The sequence below is a fragment of the Salmo trutta genome, chromosome 1 (genome assembly GCF_901001165.1).
Source record: "Salmo trutta chromosome 1, fSalTru1.1, whole genome shotgun sequence".
Taxonomy (NCBI): domain Eukaryota; kingdom Metazoa; phylum Chordata; class Actinopteri; order Salmoniformes; family Salmonidae; genus Salmo; species Salmo trutta.
In genome coordinates, this window is record NC_042957.1 from 66,013,846 (window position 1) to 66,036,091 (window position 22,246).

The 22,246-nt window shown below is 42.5% G+C and overlaps 3 protein-coding genes across 5 annotated transcripts; 2 read left to right on the top strand and 1 right to left on the bottom strand.

Moving 5' to 3' along the window:
- The first annotated feature begins 102 nt into the window (after positions 1–102).
- Positions 103–7,720, top strand: LOC115205558 (cytosolic Fe-S cluster assembly factor narfl). Of its 2 annotated transcripts, none has more exons than XM_029771681.1 (11): positions 103–210; positions 901–996; positions 1,303–1,446; positions 1,591–1,723; positions 1,854–1,988; positions 2,230–2,348; positions 4,068–4,197; positions 4,330–4,402; positions 4,887–5,024; positions 5,355–5,512; positions 6,630–7,720. In XM_029771681.1, the coding sequence occupies exons 1-11, from the start codon at positions 145–147 to the stop codon at positions 6,869–6,871; spliced, it is 1,434 nt and encodes a 477-aa protein (XP_029627541.1). In that variant the 5' UTR covers positions 103–144; the 3' UTR covers positions 6,872–7,720. The 2 variants fall into 2 exon arrangements, with proteins under 2 accessions (XP_029627541.1, XP_029627548.1); XM_029771688.1 differs by having other exon boundaries at positions 1,594–1,723.
- A 413-nt stretch (positions 7,721–8,133) lies between these two features.
- Positions 8,134–14,006, bottom strand: LOC115205567 (hydroxyacylglutathione hydrolase, mitochondrial). Of its 2 annotated transcripts, XM_029771708.1 has the most exons (10): positions 13,855–13,962; positions 13,330–13,391; positions 12,982–13,172; positions 12,824–12,888; positions 12,555–12,672; positions 12,365–12,473; positions 10,279–10,382; positions 9,926–10,027; positions 9,319–9,398; positions 8,134–9,085 (listed from the first exon to the last, which is right to left on the bottom strand). In XM_029771708.1, exons 3-10 carry the CDS (start codon positions 13,084–13,086, stop codon positions 8,986–8,988), a joined length of 783 nt encoding a protein of 260 aa, XP_029627568.1. In that variant the 5' UTR covers positions 13,087–13,172; positions 13,330–13,391; positions 13,855–13,962; the 3' UTR covers positions 8,134–8,985. The 2 variants fall into 2 exon arrangements, with proteins under 2 accessions (XP_029627568.1, XP_029627561.1); XM_029771701.1 differs by lacking the exon at positions 13,330–13,391 and having other exon boundaries at positions 13,855–14,006.
- Positions 14,007–14,092: 86 nt separating this feature from the next.
- On the top strand, positions 14,093–15,312 carry LOC115205581 (acylpyruvase FAHD1, mitochondrial-like). Its single transcript, XM_029771720.1, has one exon. The coding sequence runs from the start codon at positions 14,374–14,376 to the stop codon at positions 15,028–15,030; it is 657 nt and encodes a 218-aa protein (XP_029627580.1). The 5' UTR covers positions 14,093–14,373; the 3' UTR covers positions 15,031–15,312.
- The last annotated feature ends 6,934 nt before the right edge of the window (positions 15,313–22,246 follow it).

Consider the following 22,246-nt stretch of genomic DNA (forward strand, 5'->3'; position numbering starts at 1 on the left):
ATTTAATCGCTTCGGTAAACGTGGGTACTGTTTAAAAATACCAAGTATCAAATCTGGTTGGTATTATGAGAGAAGCACATTCTCTGACGAAACATTTTTACGACACTCAAAGTAAACACAAACTGCTTTACTGCAGCACTAAACATGGTGTCCCAATTTAGCGGTGTTTTGCAGTTGACAGATCTAGATGATTTTATCACTCCTTCCCAGGTAAATAACACTTAACCATACAACAATCAGGTTATTAAACACGTTTTACATAATTTTAGCATATGTATAATGTGGTTATTTTAATGTTAACGACCCATTGGTCGCCATTCTCAATAGCTAGTTAACGTTAGCTAGCTAGCTACTGTAGTTAGCTAACCTCTAAAGTACTGGCTAGCTGTCAAATAGAGTATTATCTGTCCAACTTCCAAATGCGTATATTGCGTTATTGGCATTGCTGTGTAAATTGATTGAAGCAATGGTGGTTTTCAATTGAACGCGCTTTTGTTCTTTTTTTAACCTAGTTAACTAGTAGCGGACGCTGGTGGGGGAGCTTTAGGAGGACGGGCTCATTGTAATGACTGAAATGAGATCATTAGAATGGATTCAGACGTTGTTTTCTTCTAGCCTCCTATACTACCTAGTTGGTTTGCTCTCTCGCTAAGTAGCTAGGTCATCGAAATGACATGTGACTCATTTGACTAGCTAACGTTAACTTCCTAGGTTGAAGAACTTAGCTAAAGATGTCCACTTTTATCTGTCATCAGACAGACACACCATTAGTTCCTTTTACTTTAATTTAATTGGTCCTTGTACTGTAAGCACCTGGATGTGACTAAGCTAGCTAGTATTGTTTGTGATTGTACTTCTCCCCCTAAACTGATTGCTACTTGCTCCCCTTTCCTTTCTTAGGAATGTGTGAAACCAGTCAAGGTGGAGAAGAAGCAAGGCAGATCTGTGGCTAAAATTCAAATAGAAGATGATGGGAGCTATTTCCAGGTTAAACAGGTGCGTATGCTTCAATGTTTCCCACATAGTGATCACAGCTGGAGCTGTGATGTTACATTGACTAACATGTCAACTAGCATGAGCCTACTTCACTGAGGGTGAATCTCAAAACTCTCTTGTTGCTCTTCTCATCTCGCCTTCACCTGAACTTGTTCTGAAGACACAGGATCGGTAAAAGCAATATGGCTGCCTTATGGGATTTCAAATTAATTTGAGTAGCGGATGCTACTTTTTGAGAGACACATTTTCTTTCTCACTGTTAACCTACAGTACAATATTACTCCATCTTGTTCTTTGTGTCTCCAGGATGGTGGAAAGCAGAAGCTGGAGAAAGCTAAGATCACTCTGAATGACTGCCTGGCCTGCAGTGGCTGCATCACCTCAGCTGAGAGTGTCCTTATCACACAGCAGAGTCATGAAGAGATCTACAGGGTGCTACGCAACAACAAGGTAGTTTGTGTGTGTGTGTTGTCATCCATCTGAAGACCCACAAACAGGACCCATCAGTCATACTCAACCCAGCGTGTTTAGGGATGATGATGGTGTCTGTATCTGTCTCCCCTGTGTGTAACTAGTCTCCCTTCATCTCCCCAGCAGGCAGGTGTAGCAGAGCAGAAGGTGGTGGTGGTGTCTGTGTCCCCACAGTCCAGAGCCTCCCTGGCAGCACGCTACGGCCTGAGCAGCAGTGAGGCAGGCAGGAGGCTGACCGCCTTCTTCAAGGGTCTGGGTGAGTGCAAAGGTTAAAAGATAAACCATTGTGTATCTGTGTAATATAGGACATGGGTTTATCTGACACATTAGTGAGATACATTATATTTAGATAAAATATACTGACTGGTGTGACTGTTGTGTTTCAGGGGTTCACCACGTGTTTGACACCAGCTTCAGCAGGACCTTCAGCCTGTTGGAGAGTCAGAGAGAGTTTGTGGAGCGGTTCCATCGGAAGGAGCAAGACAAGCAGGCCCTGCCCATGCTGGCCTCTGCCTGCCCAGGTAACCAGTTATACCTCAACACCTTAACTAGCCCCTGATTATCTCCAGGCCAGAATCCTTCCAATAGAACTTCAGAAACCACCAACCAGTGTTGAAACCACCAACCAGTGTTGTCTTCAGGTTAATTAATAATACAGGCTTGTGTTCAGGTTCATTGATAATACAGGCTTGTGTTCAGATTCGTTAATAATATAGGCTTGTGTTCAGGTCCAGTAATAATACAGGCTTGTGTTGTCTTCAGGTTGGATCTGCTATGCAGAGAAAACCCATGGAGAGTTCATCCTGCCCTACGTCAGCTCCACCCGCTCCCCACAGCAGATGATGGGCTCTCTGGTGAAGGGCTTCTTCGCTGGCCAGCAGGTTGGTAGGGGCTCATTGACACTAGAGTCCTGCATGGGTCTGTTTTTTGGAGCCGCACCCGCCCCGCTCCAGCCACATAAATTCTGAGCCTACCCGACATTAAGAGAGATTTTTCTGTGCAATCCGACCGAGCCGCATAAAATTGTTCCGCGAGCTGATCAGTTAACCCGCCAAATAACATCTATTTATTTAGTGTTTGTGACTCCTGTGTAGTAGGCTAATATTCTTCTTCCCTGCATGAATGAATTTGTCTGCATGCCTATTCAACATGAATTAAGAACAATATATATTTTTTCTTCACAATGCAATGCGGCACATTGACAACTCAAATCGCTTTGAAAAGCCTTCCAATTAGCCTTCTTACTTCATGAAGCCTATAGCCGACATAACGAAACAAGACCTTTACATTCAATATTGTTTAGATAATCAAATAATTTAATTGAAACTTAAAGGGATTCTCTGGTACTTTTGTATACTTTTTAGCCAGTAGTTCTGAAAGTAGCATCCACGAGCTAAAACTGGTCCCCGAAAATGGTGTACTACATAACATATTTGCAGATATGTGCTCCACGTCATTGCTCTCTCTCTTGTTCTGCTGTGTGTGATTCTTGCTAGTTGTCACTCAAATAGCGATGGGCTGAATCTCATTGGCTGGAACTTGAATTGCTAGGGGGCTGGCCCATGTGGGGGGAAGTTAGGGAAAATGGCGCAACACAGCTTCCAGAAAACAGTCGCTTTTAAACTAAGGATTTTGTGGTTAATTGAGGTAAGACAGTAATTCTGCTCATAGATTATGCGTATATATACTACACATTGACACATCCAGCCCAAAGCGGAAGGTTTAAAAAAGATTGACAAGTCACTAAACTACCTGAGCATGTCTTTCCCAGAGTAATTTATTTACTAGGCTACACTTTTACCAGCAGCACTGGTTTAAACGTTATATGGCCTGCGTATGGTCTAAATGTACGAAAGCCTGATTTACATAATCATTCACTAATAATTAACTGAATTATCGTAAACAAATACCTGCTTGCACTTTTTGCAGGCTGTGCATCCATCTACCGAGTTGTTGACCTTGTCCAAAATCCTTCCAAAGCGGGGATTTCACTCACGCAGCACCTGTTTCCACGATTGTGTATTCCCCCATCATAACTTTTAATTTCTTTATTTGTCCTGTTACGTTAGCCATTTTCGCATGAGATAGGCTAGCCAGGGAATGGCAATGTATTGGCAATGTATTCTTATGTGGGGGAAGGGAACATAAGCTCTGCATGTGGACAAATTAAAATGTTTCTGCACCACACAAATAATGGACAGTTCCCTGCTCCACACTTTAACTGCGTGTGTGGCTGGTAGCCTTCTATGTCTGCCTCACCGCTCACAGAATGGAATTCACATAATGCAAAAAGACAAGCTCCTGGGTTTGTAAAAAAAATATGTGTTTTCTTGATTTAAAAAGTTTCTGACCTGCAATATAATTGTTCTGAACCGGAAGCCGACCCCAGCTGATGATGCAGGAGTCTGACATTCAGCGATGCAGACTGCAGGGTTAAATATCTAGATGTTAGTTATGGAATAGACTAAATGGAGTCAGGTGATATAGATCAAAGATGTAGAGTAATGTTTAATAGATTTGGATGATGATTCTATCATGTCTGTATAGTAGGATGAGATCTTCTAAAGGATATGACTGACAGGTGTGTGTTGTTGTTGCAGGGCCTGAACCCTCAGCAGATCTACCATGTGACTGTGATGCCCTGCTATGATAAGAAACTGGAGGCCTCCAGGCCTGACTTCTACCTGGAGGAGGCTGACACCAGAGAGGTGGACTGTGTCATCACTTCAGGTAGGGAGGACATTAAACTACTATGGCAGATAGTATTCAAAGTGTGTATGTGTGTCTGTGTGTGTTTTCCATTTTGAAACACATTTTTAAATGTACATTTTCTGATGTGTGTTTCTGTTTATTTCATGACAGGAGAAGTTCTGAAGATGCTAGAGGAAGAGAAAGTGTTGCTCAGTGATGTGGAGCCAGCCCCATTAGATACAATGTAAGGGTTTGAACCTCATCTTTTACATATAAATGAATACATACTTGTGTGTCAGGAGAACTCCAGAAGGTGTGTGTGTGCAGTGTGCGTCAGGAGAACTCCTGAAGGTGTGTGTGTGCAGTGTGCGTCAGGAGAACTCCAGAAGGTGTGTGTGTGCAGTGTGCGTCAGGAGAACTCCAGAAGGTGTGTGTGTGTGCAGTGTGCGTCAGGAGAACTCCTGAAGGTGTGTGTGTGCAGTGTGCGTCAGGAGAACTCCAGAAGGTGTGTGTGTGCAGTGTGTGTCAGGAGAACTCCAGAAGGTGTGTGTGTGCAGTGTGCGTCAGGAGAACTCCAGAAGGTGTGTGTGTGCAGTGTATGTCAGGAGAACTCCAGAAGGTGTGTGTGTGCAGTGTGCGTCAAGAGAACTCCAGAAGGTGTGTGTGTCCAGTGTGCGTCAGGAGAACTCCACACTTGCTGATGTGTGTGTGGACTTGTGTCCCTGCAGGTTCAGCAGTGTGTGTGGTGATGAGTTGCTGGGCCATGCAGGGAGCGGTTCAGGAGGATACCTCCATCACGTGTTCACACACGCTGCCAGACAGCTGTTTGGAGAGGAGGTGAAGGAGCTCACCTACAAGACACTCAAGTAAGTCAGTCGGGCCCTGCAGTATTAAAGCCCTGTTAGGAGCTCACCTCTGCTAATTGGTTAGCTTTCACTTAGTTGTGTCAACTGTGAAATAGTGCAGGCAAAATACTCAGTCTCTCTTCATTTCCATGAGATGTGCAGGGAAGTCTGTCTCTGCTTCCTGTCAGCCATGGAAGTATAGATTTGTTGAGAAGAATAACCCTGAGATTAGAGCACGTTTAAGAAACAGGGGTTTCTGATTGGACAAATCCAAGTAGTCCTTCCCTGTTTGTCTGATTTCTTGCATTTGGTGCCTAATGAACACAACCCTGATTAACCTGTCCCCTTTAGGAACAAGGACTTCCAGGAGGTGACCCTGGAAAGGGACGGTGTGGTCGTGCTGCGTTTTGCCGCAACCTACGGTTTCCGCAACATCCAGAACCTGGTGCAGAAACTCAAGAGGGGAAAGTCATCCTACCACTTCGTAGAGGTCATGGCCTGTCCGTCAGGTGAGGAAAGAGGAGGCTTTGTTTGTTGGTTTACATTTGTGTTTAATATAAACACAAGATACTATATACAAATGCATGTTTTTTTTCTTCCCACATTCAAGAGGGTGGAATTAAATTATAATGTCTTGTCCATTTATTTATTTATTTATTTACTGCTATGGTTGAAGTCTCTATTCTACATTTGCACAGAAGCTACCACAGGAAGCAGCTAGTATTAGAAAGCACACTGCATGAATTCCCCTGAGGAATGGTTCCTGTATGTAATGGCATTTTTTTGGTTCAAGTCAAAGTTGACTTACAAAAAAATTGAAGCTGAAATTAGGATTTTATTTTAGGAATAAGGCTTGTTTTTCTTTTGAAGCCAGAAGGAGGCTAGTATCAGCTACATTTATGCCTTTACTAGACTATGGGGATGTTTTATATATGAATGCTTCCGCTCAGTGTTTGAGATCAATTGACACCCTTTACCATGGCACTTTGAGATTTATTTTAAACTGCAAAACCCTCACGCACCACTGCACTTTGTATACCAGGGTTGGCTGGCCTTCTCTAGTCACTCGTAGGCTCACTCACTGGTATACTTTTATTTACAAAGCCATTTTGAGTTTACTACCTTTTTATTTGGGCATTTTTATTGTTCAGAAATGTGGTGGGTGCTCTCTTCGTTCGCTGGACTTTATCCTACTAACTGTTCCAAATGTCCGAACTGAATTTGGTAAAAGGGCTTTTATGTACTCTGCGCCATCGTCTTGGAACGCCTTACAAAATACTTTTAAACTGGAAGAACTTGTCCCGATTGGTATTTTTAAATCACTGATGAATGGTCTTGAGTCTGATTCCCTGACCTGTCAATGTTTTTAATTTGCTGTTTTTGATTTTGTTATACTCTTGTGAATTCTATGGTTTTTACTAGATTACTTGTAGTTTTTCATGTTGTTTGTCTGTAATTTTTGTAATGACTTGGCGCTGCCTATCTTGGCCAGGACGGTCTTGAAAAAGAGATTTTAAATCTCAATGAGCCCTTCCTGGTTAAATAAAGGTTAAATAAAAATAAAAATAAAAAGTGAACTTGTAAAACCAGTTGTGTGTTGTGTTTCCTCACTGTGTGTGTATACAGGTTGTCTGAATGGGGGAGGCCAGGTGAAGCCCTTACCAGAGCAGAACAACAAGGAGTTGCTGCAGCAGGTGGAGGATCTGTACAGGGAGGAGCGCCCTCTAGTGCCAGAGGAGGACCAGCGCGTGGCAGAGCTGTACCAGTCCTGGCTACAGAGTGTAGGAGAGGAGAGAGCCAGGGAGCTGCTGCACACACAATACCATGCAGTGGAGAAGGCCACCAACGGACTCCTTGTCAAATGGTGAAGAAGAGGGTGAAAAGATGTTGAAGGGTTTCTGTAAGTGGATGGTCTGTCCTCAAGTGTCAGGGTGTATCTCAATAGTCTAAAGTAGCCTCCTCTGTTTCATCTCCATTGAGTTTAACACAGGTTAGGTGGAAGCAACATGGCCGGTTCTTGTTGGGTATTTTCTGTCACCTGTCTAGTTCTTTAATATCAGTAGAAATAAAGAAAAAGGCATGATAGGACATCTATTTTGTCTATTGAGATGCATCCCTATTCTAGGATTATTTGAACCATTGAGTGAATTAACAAAACTTGACCTTGGGTCAATGTTTATGCTCTATCTTTACTGGATGACTGAATTTAGCACTTTCCTTTCGTCTCTTTTGTGTCTCTCTCCTCCCTCTGCTTTTAAGGACCCCTCATCTCTTTTCTCTGTCTATCCATTCCTCTGTTATCTATCCTTCTGTCTGTGCTTAAAGGACTGTCTGTCAGGTCAAATAGAGCATTATCGCCAAGTGCTTAATTACTGTGGTGGCCTGTCATTTATTTATACCAACATAAAGCCTGTATACATTCAGGCTATAGATTCTATACGCACAAGCTAATTCATACCAGACCACTGGGAATAATGTTGTTGGATAATTATTACTACATTTAAGTGTGCACTAATTATGAATACAGCAGTACATTCTGTTATTTCACTTGTATGCACTGAAAAGTATTTGTTGTACTCTTGAAATGTTTTCTGATGGAATTCTAAACAAATATTTTAGTTTAAATGTATATCATCTCTGCCTTATTTATAATGAAACGCTATGATCCATATTTTGCATATTAAAATGTTACATTAGTGTAACTTTCAAGTACGTTATTCTCCATGTACCAGCAGTCATTGATATACATACTGACACGCTTTACTTGATACAAAGGAACAGTTTTAGCTGTAGAAATGAGCATACACTTTAAATATTTACATTATTTTCAGTGTTTTCTTCCGTTGTATGGCATGGTGAGAACAAGAAGCACACACCTTCATACAGTATGCTCTGTCAGTTAAGCAGCTAGGTTAAACCATTTAATATGGACTAAGTAATATTAGCAATATGTCAAAATATATTGCTTATATATTAAAATGTTTAGCAGCTCTTTTGTTATAGATGTGTGGTGAAATGTTAATACAGAATGTCAAGCAAACATCACCGTTTTACCAAGAAATCTGCAAGCGGGTAATAGTCATTAGGGATATGAATCTCACAAATATGAAATGAAATGTTAGGCCAACAATAGAATACATCTGCTTTATTGCTTTTTCTGTGAGACATTGGAGCTTTTAATAAAACCTATGCATCACGAACTTCACATCGGCACTCAAAAAATCCTGATGTGTGTATATATATATATACACATACATGGAGCTTTTGATTAACAACGAGCATAAGTGGTCTTATTCTCTATAGTATGAGAGATGTTTGGAAGCGCTTCAGTCTTGATTTTCTATATGTCCAACAGTCACACTAAAGTAGCTCTGGCTTCTCTAAAGGGACTATACACAAACCTCTGAAATATTGTCTTGAGTGAATATACCATATTAAAGTAATAAAACACTTGATAAGAAAACTTTATACAGAGACAAAAAGTCATTTACAAACATTGCACATTAAGACACATCTACTTATTCAAGCTTCTCCCTGCTTTCTATAGTTCTGTTTTGCTTCTGCAGATGAGCATTGTTGGGGGTTTATTAAAATATTTTACACATTACAGAATATCAATACTGTATTCACTCTACATCAAACTGTACATTTCAGTAATCAAACCTGATTAAAAGCTAAATTAAAACTTTATTCAAGTCAAGATTCTTAAATCAATCTTTTGCAATACAGATCAAATTTTATTCTGTAAATCCAGTTTATACACAATCGCCAGTCTTCCTTGTGACAAGACTACAATATTTTGTTTTGCTTGATGCTTGCATTAGGTCTACAAGCTAATGTACAGAAGGTTGAAATTAAGTAAATACAGTATTTTATGTAGTGAATGAAACATAGGAAATATTTTGCCATAGTTGTTAGTAACATGTCGCAGTGCACTGTTACGCATGTAGTGGAACGGATTTCACTAGACTCCATTCTGCAGTCACTCCTTGGGGACCCGGAAGCCATCTTTCTCCTTACGGAGACTCCTCATGGTTTCAACAGGGTCATTCTGCCCAGCATGTTCTTGCACAGACTTCTCTCTGGAATAGAAAGGAAAGAATGTCACTTTAATTATTTCCCTACATACAGAGTGAGCATTGGCACTTTCATTTCCATGCTAAAATCCTCTCCCTCATCTTCCCTGCATTCCTCTATGACACAAAGCTCAGGGGGCACTTGTGGATTGTCTGATGCTCGTATAAGAGATCAGTGCTGCTTGTGCCCACTTGAGCGAGTGCTTTATACAAATGGCTGAATCATCAGTTGTCCTTACTTCACTCTCATAAAGGGGTTGAATTTGAATTCTTCAGCCACAGTGGAGGGGATGGTGGGTTCTCCATTAAGGACCTTCTCCTACGGATTTAATAAAAAGCAGATTATACATTGTCTTGATTACATTAAAGATCGCCATGTGTTCACACACACAAAAAATGTCCAATGCAGCTGTGTATCTCAATATAATTTCTGGGTAACAATTAAGTCAATTACTGTAATTTTAATTGACAACAATGGTCAAAAATAGCTTCTTAGCAAAAGGGACATTTCTAAATATTTAGCTATGACTGTCTTGGAGTGGTCTGAGTGGGAGGGGAAAACTGAACATTTGTTGTTATTGGCAGAGAGGTTTGGAACCCTTTCTTATTGGTCTATTAACTAATTTACCGCATGGTGATTTCACCATGGAAGGCCAAAACTCCATCCTACCAAAAACAGCAGAAATTTCAGACAATCTTTTAAAAGCAGCTCTTACACTAAGGGCATTAATCATAATTTTTTACAATTTCACATTATTCCAACCTCAGTGAGGAAATGTATATAAAACCCAGGGAAACCATGTTTTTGACTGCACTGGGCCTTTAATGAAATGTATCAAGATATACCTTTGCCCATGCTAGTTTTTTCTTGATGACCTCGTTGTCAGGCTCCACATGTTGAGCGAACTTCAGATTGTTGACGGTGTACTCATGACCACAGTAAACACGCTGGAACACAAACAACACTATTGTTCCCATCTGCTGCGTGACCAAGGACGTGTGCTGATAAACTTTGTCGTGTTAACACCACAGAGTTTGTCAGGACACGTGCTTGGTCCCATATAATGTAATAGTAACTGACCTTTTCTAACCTATAAAGACAGACACTGAATAGTGTTAATCCATTAGCTGTCATTACATGTAAAGAAAGTTATATCTAGAAGTTGATTTTTAACACCGCGCGATAGCGGTATATTTACTGTTTCAGGGGGCAGACGTCCCAGCACGTCTATCAATGCCCTGTACATCTGTTCAGCTGTACCCTCAAAAAACTTCCCACAGCCAGCAACAAACAGTGTGTCCCCTAAACAGGAAGATAACAAGTGTCATTTACATTTTAGTCATTTAGCAGACGCTCTTATCCAGAGCGACTTACAGTAGTGAATGCATACATTTCATTTTATGCATTTTTTTATTTTATTTTATTTTTTGTCAAAGGGCATCCATGAAAATCTGCTGATTTAATAATACATAGATAACTACTGTAGGTTTACTCTTAGGTAACTCATGTTTAATGATCAGAACTGTTTAAGAGATTGAAGTCCCCTGTGACTGGAACTGTATTACGACGAGTCTATTCAGACTTCAATAGCGTTCTCCTAGCTTTAAAAAAAACAAACAGAAATGAGTCTCACACACACACACACACACACACACACACACACACACACACACACACACACACAGAAAAGTATGTGGACACCCCTCCAAATTAGTGGATTTGGCTATTTCAGCCACACCCGTTGCTGACAGGTGTATATAAAAAAATGTAAAACATTGAGCACACAGCCATGCAATCTCCATAGACAAACATTGGCAGTAGAATGGACTTACTGAAGAGGTCAGTGACTTTCAACGTGGCACCGTCACAGGATGCCACCTTTCCAACAAGTCAGTTTGTCAAATTTCTGCCCTGCTAGTGCTGCCCCAGTCAACTGTAAGTGCTGTTATTGTGAAGTGGAAACGTCCAGGAGCAACAATGGCTCAGCCGCGAAGTGGTAGGTCACAAGCTCATGGAACAGGACCAGAGTGCTGAAGCACATAAAAATCGTCTAACCTCGGTTGCAACACTCACTACCAAGTTCTTAACTGCCTCTGGAAGCAACGTCAGCACAAGAACCGTTTGTCAGGTGCTTCATGAATGGGTTTCCATGGCCTAACAGCCACACACAAGCCTAAGATCACCATTTGCAATGCCAAGCATCAGCTGGAGTGGTGTAAAGCTCGTCACCATTGGACTCTGGAGTCGTGGAAACGCGTTCTCTGGAGTGATGAATCACTCTTCACCATCTGGCAGTTCGACGGACACATCTGGGTTTGGCGGATAACAGGAGAACGCTACCTGCCCCAATGCATAGTGCCAACTGTAAAGTTTGGTGGAAGAGAAATAATGGTGTGGGGCTGTTTCTCATGGTTCAGGCTAGGCCCCTTAGTTCCAGTGAAGGGAAATCGTAACACTACAGCATACAATGACATTCTAGACGATTCAACGCTTCCAACTTTGTAGCAACAGTTTGGGAAAGGCCCTTTCCTGTTCCAGCATGACAATGCCCCCGTGCACAAAGAGGTCCATACAGAAATCGTTTGTCAAGATCGGTGTCGAAGAACTTGACTGGCCTGCAGAGCCCTGACCTCAACCCCATCAAACACCTTTGGGATGAATTGGAACGCCGGCCTCGTCGCCTAACATCAGTTCCCGACCTCACTAACGCCGTGGCTAAATGGAAGCAAGTCCCCGCAGCAATGTTCCAACATCTAGTGGAAAGCCTTCCCAGAAGAGTGGAGGCTGTTATAGCAACAAAAGGGGGACCAACTCCATATTGATGCGCATGATTTTGGAAAGAGATGTTCGATGAGCAGGTGTCCACATACTTTTGGTCATGTAGTGTACCTCAGGAATGGCTGAACGAACCAGTTGGGAAAGAATGGGGTTTTGGGATAAACGCCGAAAATAAGGTCTGAGGTTAACACAGGCTTAGGAGATCTTATACGTTTTGTTCTATGAGAATATCAGTCTGCTAACATGACCTTTATGAATTATGAAGCCTTTATGTGCTGTTTTGATTACTAAATGCTTCAAAATTCACAAAGGGACATCAGCTGATATAGATCATCTCATAGAACAAAACATATAAGATCTCCTAAGACTGTTTACCACAGTTGTTATTTTCGGCTTTTATCCAAAACCCCTATTAATTTCCCATGGGCTTTAGCCAACATGTCATTACTATTGCTCTCTATTACAGTAGGTGATACAGTCAAATTGGAAAGATACCGGTAGCTTACCTGTGAAGACAGCTGGAGGCTCAGTGCTATTGTCTTTGGTCACAAGGTAGCAAATGTGGCCAGTGGTGTGGCATGGCGTAAACAAACACTTGACTGTAAGTGAACCAACCTGGCAATGAAATAGACAGGTGCTTGTTATGGTTATTACATAGGTTATTCTGCTGGTAGTAACTCAGCTATAAGGCCTTACTTTGAACGTGTTGGAGTGTTTGACTTTCTTAGTGAGGGCATCCACCCGGTCATCTCCTCCGTATACAGTGAGACCAGGCACCAGCCTCACCATCTTCTCATTGCCTCCCGCATGGTCCCTGTAGAGAGGAGGAGACAACACATGGTACATAGAAATCCTATAATGTCGGTATATCTAATCTCAGTGTTATTGGACTGCTCACAATGGTAATTTTGCTGAGTCATTTGCACTGAGCGATATTCAAAACAATGATTGACAACTTGACTTACCAATGGTGATGGGTGGTCAGAACTGTCGTAAGTCTCACACCGTGCTTTCTGATAGCTTCTACAACCTGAAGAGACAATCAAATGATTAGAAAATGTATATACATAATATCCTACTGTTGATCCATCAAAACTAACCTACAGCAGGCTATATTTCATACCTTCACTGGTTCAACTGGGTCTATGATGGCAGCTTCCTTTGACTCCTCATCAATGAGAAGGTACATATAGTTGTCAGTGAGGGCTGGCAGCAGTTCTACCTTCATGTCGCTCTGCGCCACCAGTAAAGACTTCCTTATCGGGATATCAGGAGCTTCCTGGTGTAGAAGGGCTGCTTGGACGTGCGCAGGGGCTACACAATATTTACAATTTATCACATTAGACATAACAGAACTCACTAACCAATTTGTCATCGTAAAAATATAAATAGTTGACATAATATTAACCAATCCATTATCGTGGAAAAATACAGTTCACATACAGGGCAAACAGAAGGTAAACGTGCTTACAATGTACACCAGGGCTACGTGGTTCTTGGAGAACAGCCAAGTAAAGTTTAGCTATTGTAATCCTGTCAGAGAGAGCTTGTTGTCAATTTATTCAAGCTGTCATTCACATGAAAGTAAACAAGTAAGCCAGAGAGCACAAAGCCAAAGTACTATGGAGTAAGATCAGAATAATAAATAAAAATAACTGGAATCCAATGGTTTGCAAATATTTCGATGCTGCCACATTCTATGCATAGTAGCTAAGCCTTCAGTTCAGTCTGTGTGTGAGAGAACTGTAAGAGGAAATGCCAGACAAGGGGATGATGCAACAGCAGAGGCTTGCTAATCAACACCAGTTAGCTAGCTCGGAACAGCTGCTTCAAAGATATGGCTGCTTTGACAGTAGCTAGCTAGCATTTGACTATGCTGTGCAAATTACAAATATGAACGCTAGCGTGTCATCAGTGACAGTTCGTTTAGAAACGTTCAGGGTTGTTATGTAGCTGTGGAAAGAACCTGAAAGATCGGGACGTGAGCGAAACATACCAATTTTATACGTTGCAGCGGCTCCAAGAACGCCAAGAGTGCAGGCACTCGCTACCAGTGACCTGTAAAACATAGCAAGCAACACTGTAGCTGTTCGCTAATATCACAATCGTATGTACAGGAACCAGACAAGTTTGGTTTAAAGAAGAGTTCCGCCTTCTTTAACGTTGACCTCCACAGATACGCCAATCGAATGCGGGGGAGTAGCTCGTGCATATCAGCTGATAGGCTGGAGAAAGCGAACCCACGGAACCTTACGACGTCATATTTGTAATCAGGGTTGAGTTTGTAATATATATGCACTAATTTAGCTTCATTGTAATATTTATATAATGCATTTCCTTCGTATCGAAATATCTCATATTTCTGAATGAACTTTTATTATGTAACACGTCACATTTTTTGTCCACTCTGGGATACCGTACGTTTCACAGGTTTAGGAAGCTGCAGTGGGCAAAGGTCGTTTTGATGGTAAGAACTGCTTCGGAGCAGCTGTAGACTTGATAAGATTTCTTTACAATGACTGCACGAAATGTATCTCGATTTTGGGAGTGGGGAAAGAAAATCATCTGTGTTGGGAGGAACTACGCCGACCATGCAAAGGAGCTGAATAACGCCGTCCCAACAGAGCCCGTGTTGTTCCTGAAAACTCCATCTGCATATCTTACAGAGGGCTCACCTATCCTCATTCCCAAATACTCCAACAGTGTACACCATGAAATCGAGTTGGGGGTGGTCATCGGGAAAGGGGGCACCGCTATCCCCCAATCCTCCGCGATGCAACACGTCGCAGGGTACGCCCTGTGCTTGGATATGACAGCTCGGGACGTCCAGGATGACTGTAAGTCTAAAGGTCTTCCGTGGACTCTGGCCAAAGCGTTCAACACATCTTGTCCCGTCAGTGAATTCATCCCCAAAGAGCGAATACCTGACCCGGGAAACGTGAAGATCTGGCTCGAAGTGAACGGCCAGATGCGCCAGAATGGCTGCACCTCTCAGATGATCTTCTCCATTCCCTTTCTCATCAGCTACATCAGTGAGATCATCACCCTAGAAGAGGGGGATCTGATTCTCACTGGGACTCCCAAGGGTGTATCCGCTGTGCAGGTGCACGATGAACTACATGCTGGCATAGATGATGTTGTCAGCATGACTTTTAAAGTTGGCAGACTTTGACAGATGATAAGCAAACTCTATTAAAATCTGTATTTTATTGTTCATTCCTGTAATTTGCTTTTAATCAGAGCAGAGAGCTGGATGAAATGTATGGAATTACACTGGAGTCATTAGGTAGGCCTGTTTCATGCAGAATGGCCACACTGATCAAGTACATTGTTGCAGTTCTGAAACCAGCAGAGGGCAGTGCTTACTCAAAGATTCTAATACACAATTACAATGTAGCCTACTGGACTAAAAAAATGTATTGAGAAAATGGGAAATATGATAGATACAAAACTTGAAGTCTTGTTTTGAATTTCTGGTCCAGTAGATTTCACAAAATCAGATGCTCAACAAGTGGGCCAGGTACTGATCTTAATCTTAACCTGACCAATTGTTGTTTTCTGGTCTAGGCAACAGCCTCCGTCACAGCACATCACTGTGTTCACAGTTAGAATGTCCGTCTTAAAAATCTTCTATTTTTCTCCTGTTTGTGAGGAACATTGCCCATGGCATTTTGAACTCCTGTCTACTCTACTATGAATAGGGGAACAAATCTGGGGATTTTCTCTTACAGGTCCAATCCTCTTCAAAGCCAAAGCAGCCTGAATAAGTAGTCACGTTAAACATTTACAGTTGTTGTAAATGTTAATTTATATTGGCGTGCCTTTTATAATCTCACACATTTCACAGATGAAATTGAGTCTCCACTGCAGTGTCACAGATGAGTGATGTTTGAGACGTGACTTATTGAGAGAGTTTTTAGGGAGGTTTTTGCTCTAGTTGTGTTGTGGGCCTGCTGCATGTTATCCCATTATAACAGTGGAGAGGAGACTATCTTCATCCACTGGCTTTATGAGACAGCATATTACACCTGTGTTTTTTTTTGAGGTGATCAGAGTATCAGACTTCAGGCCTGAGGTAACCCCTTGTCACCTTCCATCTCCACTTGAATCTCTATCTTTTGAAGAGGAACAGACTAAAGGGCTTTTCACATAACTGAGTCAAACTAACCTGAGCTCTTCTGTACTGAGCTTGCCTGGTTATGTGTCCACCATAGTGGCTAGTTGATATTGATATCGGGTCGGCACGGTAGTGTGAAAATGGTATGATTTCTTTCAACCTGCAACAACTCTCAACTGGAATGTTTCTTGTCATAGGATCAAACAAGTATTTTTCATTTAGCTTCTTTCCAGGAAAGGACTCCAGATTTTCAGGCTTGTGTAAATTCTGCCTGACTTGATTACAGTCCGTCATTTCTCAGTTTCTCAAATCCACAGTCAAATGTATCCTCTTATCTGTAACTGGCTCGCTCTGTGCGGCTCAACCGTTGTCCATGATGGCGGTAAATAAGGGCCGTGTGGGTCTGCCAGCTCTGCCCTCTCCGTAACCACATTCTTCCAGGGGTGTTAAACATCTGTTCCAGGTAGAATTACACTTCTCCCACAGGCCTCTGCTATCAGGATCAATCACAGTCTCAACCTGGCTTGTCCCAGGCCTGTCTCTCCCTGTAACCTGAGTCTGTGTGTAGTATACACCTTCTTCATCCCACACCTCAGAGGCATTCTATCACCCAGTCTCACAACTATATGTCCCAGCAGCCTCCAGGGGACTAGGGTTATGTCCAACTTGTTCATCATCATAGCAACTATGAAAGGTTCCGTTTTAATAAGAATCTCACTAGCTGTAACTGTTCCCAACTATCGTCTATGATACAGTCTGGTGAACTATGATTGGTTATAGCATATGCATCTGTACGCTTTGTGTGGCTACAGGTGCTCCTTTTTACGAGATATGATTATCATCATCTTAGCTTATATGTGTGTCTGTGGGTATTATCCTCTAGTCTCCTCTATTAGGCTTGAACAATGAGTTCAAAGCCGAGTGTGGAGCCATGGCTTAGCATTCAGCACAGTGAAATGGCATGTTGTCATCGAGCGAGAGGCCTGAGAAGGTACACTTCTCAGGCCTCAGGGAGTGGATTACCTGCAGTCAGACCACAGCGTGTCTTCAAACCAACCCAACACTCACACACTGACAGTAACAATGATGTCATTCATTGCAGGGCATCAAGCCAGGGGGGTAAAAGTGAGCCAAAGAGTGAAGTCGCTCTTTGAAGAAAGGGAATCCCATTGTGAAAAGAAAACACATAATTCTTTCTTTTGAGTGGGGAAACAAAAGCAATTCTGCTGTGGGGTATAGCTTTTGCATTTCTACACAAAAATAAGCCCCAAGTTAACATTACCAAATACTGACACTCACCCACTCAGTCACACAAGAAAGGTATCAGTTACCATTTAATTTGTCTGAGATGCTTCCCCTGCGTGTGAACGCAGAGATGAGTGTGGTGGATCTTTAAAAGATGACAGGGCTGGTAGCTGTCGTTCCAGGAGCAGGCAGAGGTGAGTGTGGTGGATCTTTAAAAGATGACAGGGCTGGTAGCTGTCATTCCAGGAGCAGGCGGAGGTGAGTGTGGTGGATCTTTAAAAGATGACAGGGCTGGTAGCTGTCATTCCAGGAGCAGGCAGAGGTGAGTGTGGTGGATCTTTAAAAGATGACAGGGCTGGTAGCTGTCATTCCAGGAGCAGGCGGAGGTGAGTGTGGTGGATCTTTAAAAGATGACAGGGCTGGTAGCTGTCATTCCAGGAGCAGGCAGAGGTGAGTGTGGTGGATCTTTAAAAGATGACAGGGCTGGTAGCTGTCGTTCCAGGAGCAGGCAGAGGTGAGTGTGGTGGATCTTTAAAAGATGACAGGGCTGGTAGCTGTCATTCCAGGAGCAGGCAGAGGTGAGTGTGGTGGATCTTTAAAAGATGACAGGGCTGGTAGCTGTCATTCCAGGAGCAGGCAGAGGTGAGACACAGGCAGGAATGAAGGCAGATGAGTTTTGGAGGTTCATTTTACACAGACAGTCTGTATGACACGCTACAACACCTTCATCCATCCTCATCACTCATCAGCAACCCATGACTGGGTGGTAGAGGTAGTAGCAGGTAGGTATCTCTCCTCTCTTGGCCCATGACTGGGTGGTAGAGGTAGTAGCAGGTAGGTATCTCTCCTCTCTTGGCCCATGACTGGGTGGTAGAGGTAGTAGCAGGTAGGTATCTCTCCTCTCTTGGCCCATGACTGGGTGGTAGAGGTAGTAGCAGGTAGGTATCTCTCCTCTCTTGGCTTGAGGACACTGAGTTCCTGCATTTGGGTTCATACAGACAGCAGTTACCACCTTTTTTGTTGATTTCTCACCCCAAGCTCAAGCGGTGATTGGGAAACAGTAGACAACTTAAAAAATGTTATTGTGTCTGTTCATGTGAAGTCATCTTTCACGTGTACTATTGAGAAGGTCCTATAGACTCAACTTTGAGAGTCCTATAGAGTTTTTTATCCAGTCTTGCCACGTCTGCGTTTAGAAAATGACAGTTCGTGATGTTCTGCTTGCGTGCTGTGCTGTATGTATGTCACCAGACTGTACTGTGGTGTGGCCATCCTAAGAAAGCAGACGCCACAGGCACACACAGCTAGTGGAAAGACTGAGTGAGGGAGGATTCAATATCACATGCATGACAACAAGGCACAGATACGTCCACATGGCAACGAATAGGAAACTGTCGAGGAATAGATAGTATGGGATTTCATTGCTGGCGATTAGCTGAGAAAAATATTGTGTGTGTGTGTGTGTGCATCTGTATGTCTGTCCGTCTAGGAAACCAATAGTTACATAGTTTATCTTCTTGTCCTCTTCATAAATGTCCTAATTAATGACTGAATCTTTGACTATAGTTGATCTCCCACACATGGAAGTAATTACTTTGTGTTCAAGTCAATCCATCATAAAGAATTTATAAGTGGGTGGTTGGGTTTAATAAAACCATGGAACATATCAAGAACCAATTAGTGCTTTATATAGGCATGGCAAAGCTTTACCATAGACTTATATAAAACTAGTCCTATACCATGGAACTTAAATACTGACTTATGGCATGCAGAATGGAGTCCTTGGCAGCTGAAATTGAACCGTGTAACATAACAGGTGTGTAGTTCATTAAGTACGGTAGCACCTGAAAGGGGGGTACAGCTAGCCTGGTCCCAGATCTGTTTGTGCCCTCTTGCCTACTCATATATGGTAATCGTTTGGCCTGACTCCAAACAATGACCATATAGCCTATAGGAGTTGAAAAGACAGCATAAACAGATCTGGGACCATGCTACACTTACAAAAAAAAGGGTTCCAAAAGGGTTTTTCGGCTGTCCCCATAGGATAACTATTTTTGGTTCCAGGTAGAATCATTTTTGGTTGCATGTAGAACCTTCTGTAGAAAGGGTTCTACATGGAACCCAAAAGGGTTCTACCTGGAATCAAACAGGGTTCTTCTATAGAACCCTTTTGGGTTCTAGATAGCACCTTTTTTCTAAGAGTGTAGGGCACATCATCTCTGAAGGTACTATGCTACCAATTGAAGACCTAGTCAACGGTTCACTAGGTAGTAGATGTATATTTCGAGGCAATCTCTAGTCTTCGAGGACTCTGTGATATCATTGTGCTTTTCAGATGTTAAGTGATATAGATTCAGTTGTTAGTCAAAACAGAATGCCTGGAATGTGGCGACTGTCAACAGTACTGTAGTAAATCATTTATTTAAAACCCTGTTATAGTTTCAAGTGTGAAGTTTTCCCATCCAATTGATAATAGTAATTTAGCTCTGCACCTTGTCATTTCTGGGTGTCTGCCATCCTATGAATTTTAATTGTGTGAGTTTTCCAAAAAAGCCCCAATAAGCTAATTATAAATGACTGGCAACTTGGATGCTTAGTGGTATTGAAGCAAGAGTTTTGTCCTGAAAACAGGTCCACCAAAATAGTATAAAGTCCCATTGTAAAACTTCCTAATCCCCAATCCTCTAAAAAACACTCCCTGAAACAGGCTTACTCACCACCAATTTAAAGTAAAACCATTTTGAGCCAAATTACTCTGAACAATTAAAGCCAGGGTCACTCTTTTAACAAGATCCAGTGTACTACCCTAACCACAGAGTGTGTGGAAAATGTGTGGAGTCCTTGTAGTATGGACTGTCTTCATTTATGAGTAATCAAAGGAAACCTCTTTTACACTGTAATCCTGCTTTTATCTGGTGTGTACAAATCAGCCTTTTTTCTTCAAACTGAGAACCCTCAAAATCATTTAACCCTCCTCCGTGACTGGTTCTGATTAGTCTGCCATATGCCCATTGTAACGCGTGGGTGCAGAAATCAGGCGCAAAGAGCAGAGGGTAGGACGAATGCAGTTTAATGCAGGACTGAAAATAAGGTCACGCCAAAACACTATGCGCAAAACCAGACCGGGCCAAAACAGGACCCACTACAGTGCTGCGTAAAAGCAAAATAACACATCCACCAACACTACACAGGAGAAACAAGCCTGCACAACAGCAAGCTGGCATTACCAGCTTAAATAGCTCCTCATCAAACCTCAACAAGGAACGGGTGAAAACAATCAGACCCAACCAACCAAAAAGGGAAAAAGGGATCGGTGGCCGCTAGTAGACCGGTGACGACGACCGCAGAGCACCGCCCGAACAGGAAGGGGAACCGCCTTCGGTGGGATTCGTGACACCCATATACGTCTCATCCGTCCCTTACGCAAAATATATAGGTCCCTCATCACGGTTAATCTCCAATAATTACTGGGCTGTAACCGTATCCATGTCAGGTGATTTTCACAAGGGTAAACAAATCCACAATGCTAGGAAGTGATGGCATGCATCAAATTGTGGCCTCAGATTCTTAAGAGCTGCATACCACTAGGGCCACAACAAATTGTCTAGTTGCGGAACGGAAGACGTTAAGGTTTATGAATCTGTAATTTAATTGATGTACTCATTCAGTCATGTGCAGGTTTTATAGGTCTACATTGTTAAAACCTCCATCCTCTTCAATGTAAACAAATCAGTCAGAACAACTGGATCACAGTTTCCCTCTGGGTTTATCTGTGGAATTATCTGTGTATGGAAACTAAAGTGCAATGATTGGTTATTGTACACTACAGTAATACTACAGTCATAGCATCACAGTTTGTCATTTCTGTTGGATAATTTAGTAAACTCTTCTAAACTCCAAAATCCCCTTTTTGGCTCACGTGTGAGAAATTATGTCTTGGTACTACTGTTTTCACGATGGGGCGCAATGATGTCAGGGTTGTTTTACGATGGCATGTTCAATGTAACCAGGATGGAGTCTTTGACTGTCTACATGATCTGTCACATTACCAGACTTATTTAAAGGTTGAATCATATCTAGCAGATACATAGATCTACAGTACATAGAGCCGTCAATTCGGATGCCTACAGTGGATATCAACGAGAGTTATGTTATGCATGCACCTCAAGTTGAGACCATGCCCATAGAATGGAATGATTCAAATACATAGCCATTCCTCTGGGTCCCATTGGGCAATGTTTTGGGACAGCTTTGCCCAGAGCATCCACTCATACCATCCTGTGGTTGCAGTCGGGTTGCAGTCCCATTAGAGCCACAGTAGTTCAGCCCAGTGTATAATAAACATATATCCTATGATTCACGTTCTGCTGATTTCATTAAGTTTACTGTTAGGCTGGTACCGAAGACATTGGTGCTAATGACTTCCCCAGATGGAGGAGGAATATGAAAAAATGGACACACGCGCAGGCACAGGCAAACACACACACACACACACACACACACACATACACACACACACACACACACACACACACACACACACACACACACACACACACACACACACACACACACACACACACACACACACACACACACACACACACACACACACACACACACACACACACACACACACACACATTCCTACCACTGGGCTGGCACTCAGAAAAGGAAGCTATCAGCAAGACAGCTAAATAAAATGTGGTACAGATGAAGTGAGCCAGGGACATTAAATGGTACTGAGGGCACTGCTAGCCTGTGGCCAGACGTATTTAAGTGAGGCGGATAGGTGGGAATGTGTGACAGGCATAGCCTACTGGGTGGAGGTACTGTAGACTACTGGGTGGGGGTACTGTTTACTTCTGGGTGGGGGTACTGTAGACTACTGGGTGGAGGTACTGTAGACTACTGGGTGGAGGTACTGTAGACTACTGGGTGGGGGTACTGTAGACTACTGGGTGGAGGTACTGTAGACTACTGGGTGTGGGTACTGTAGACTACTGGGTGGAGGTACTGTAGACTA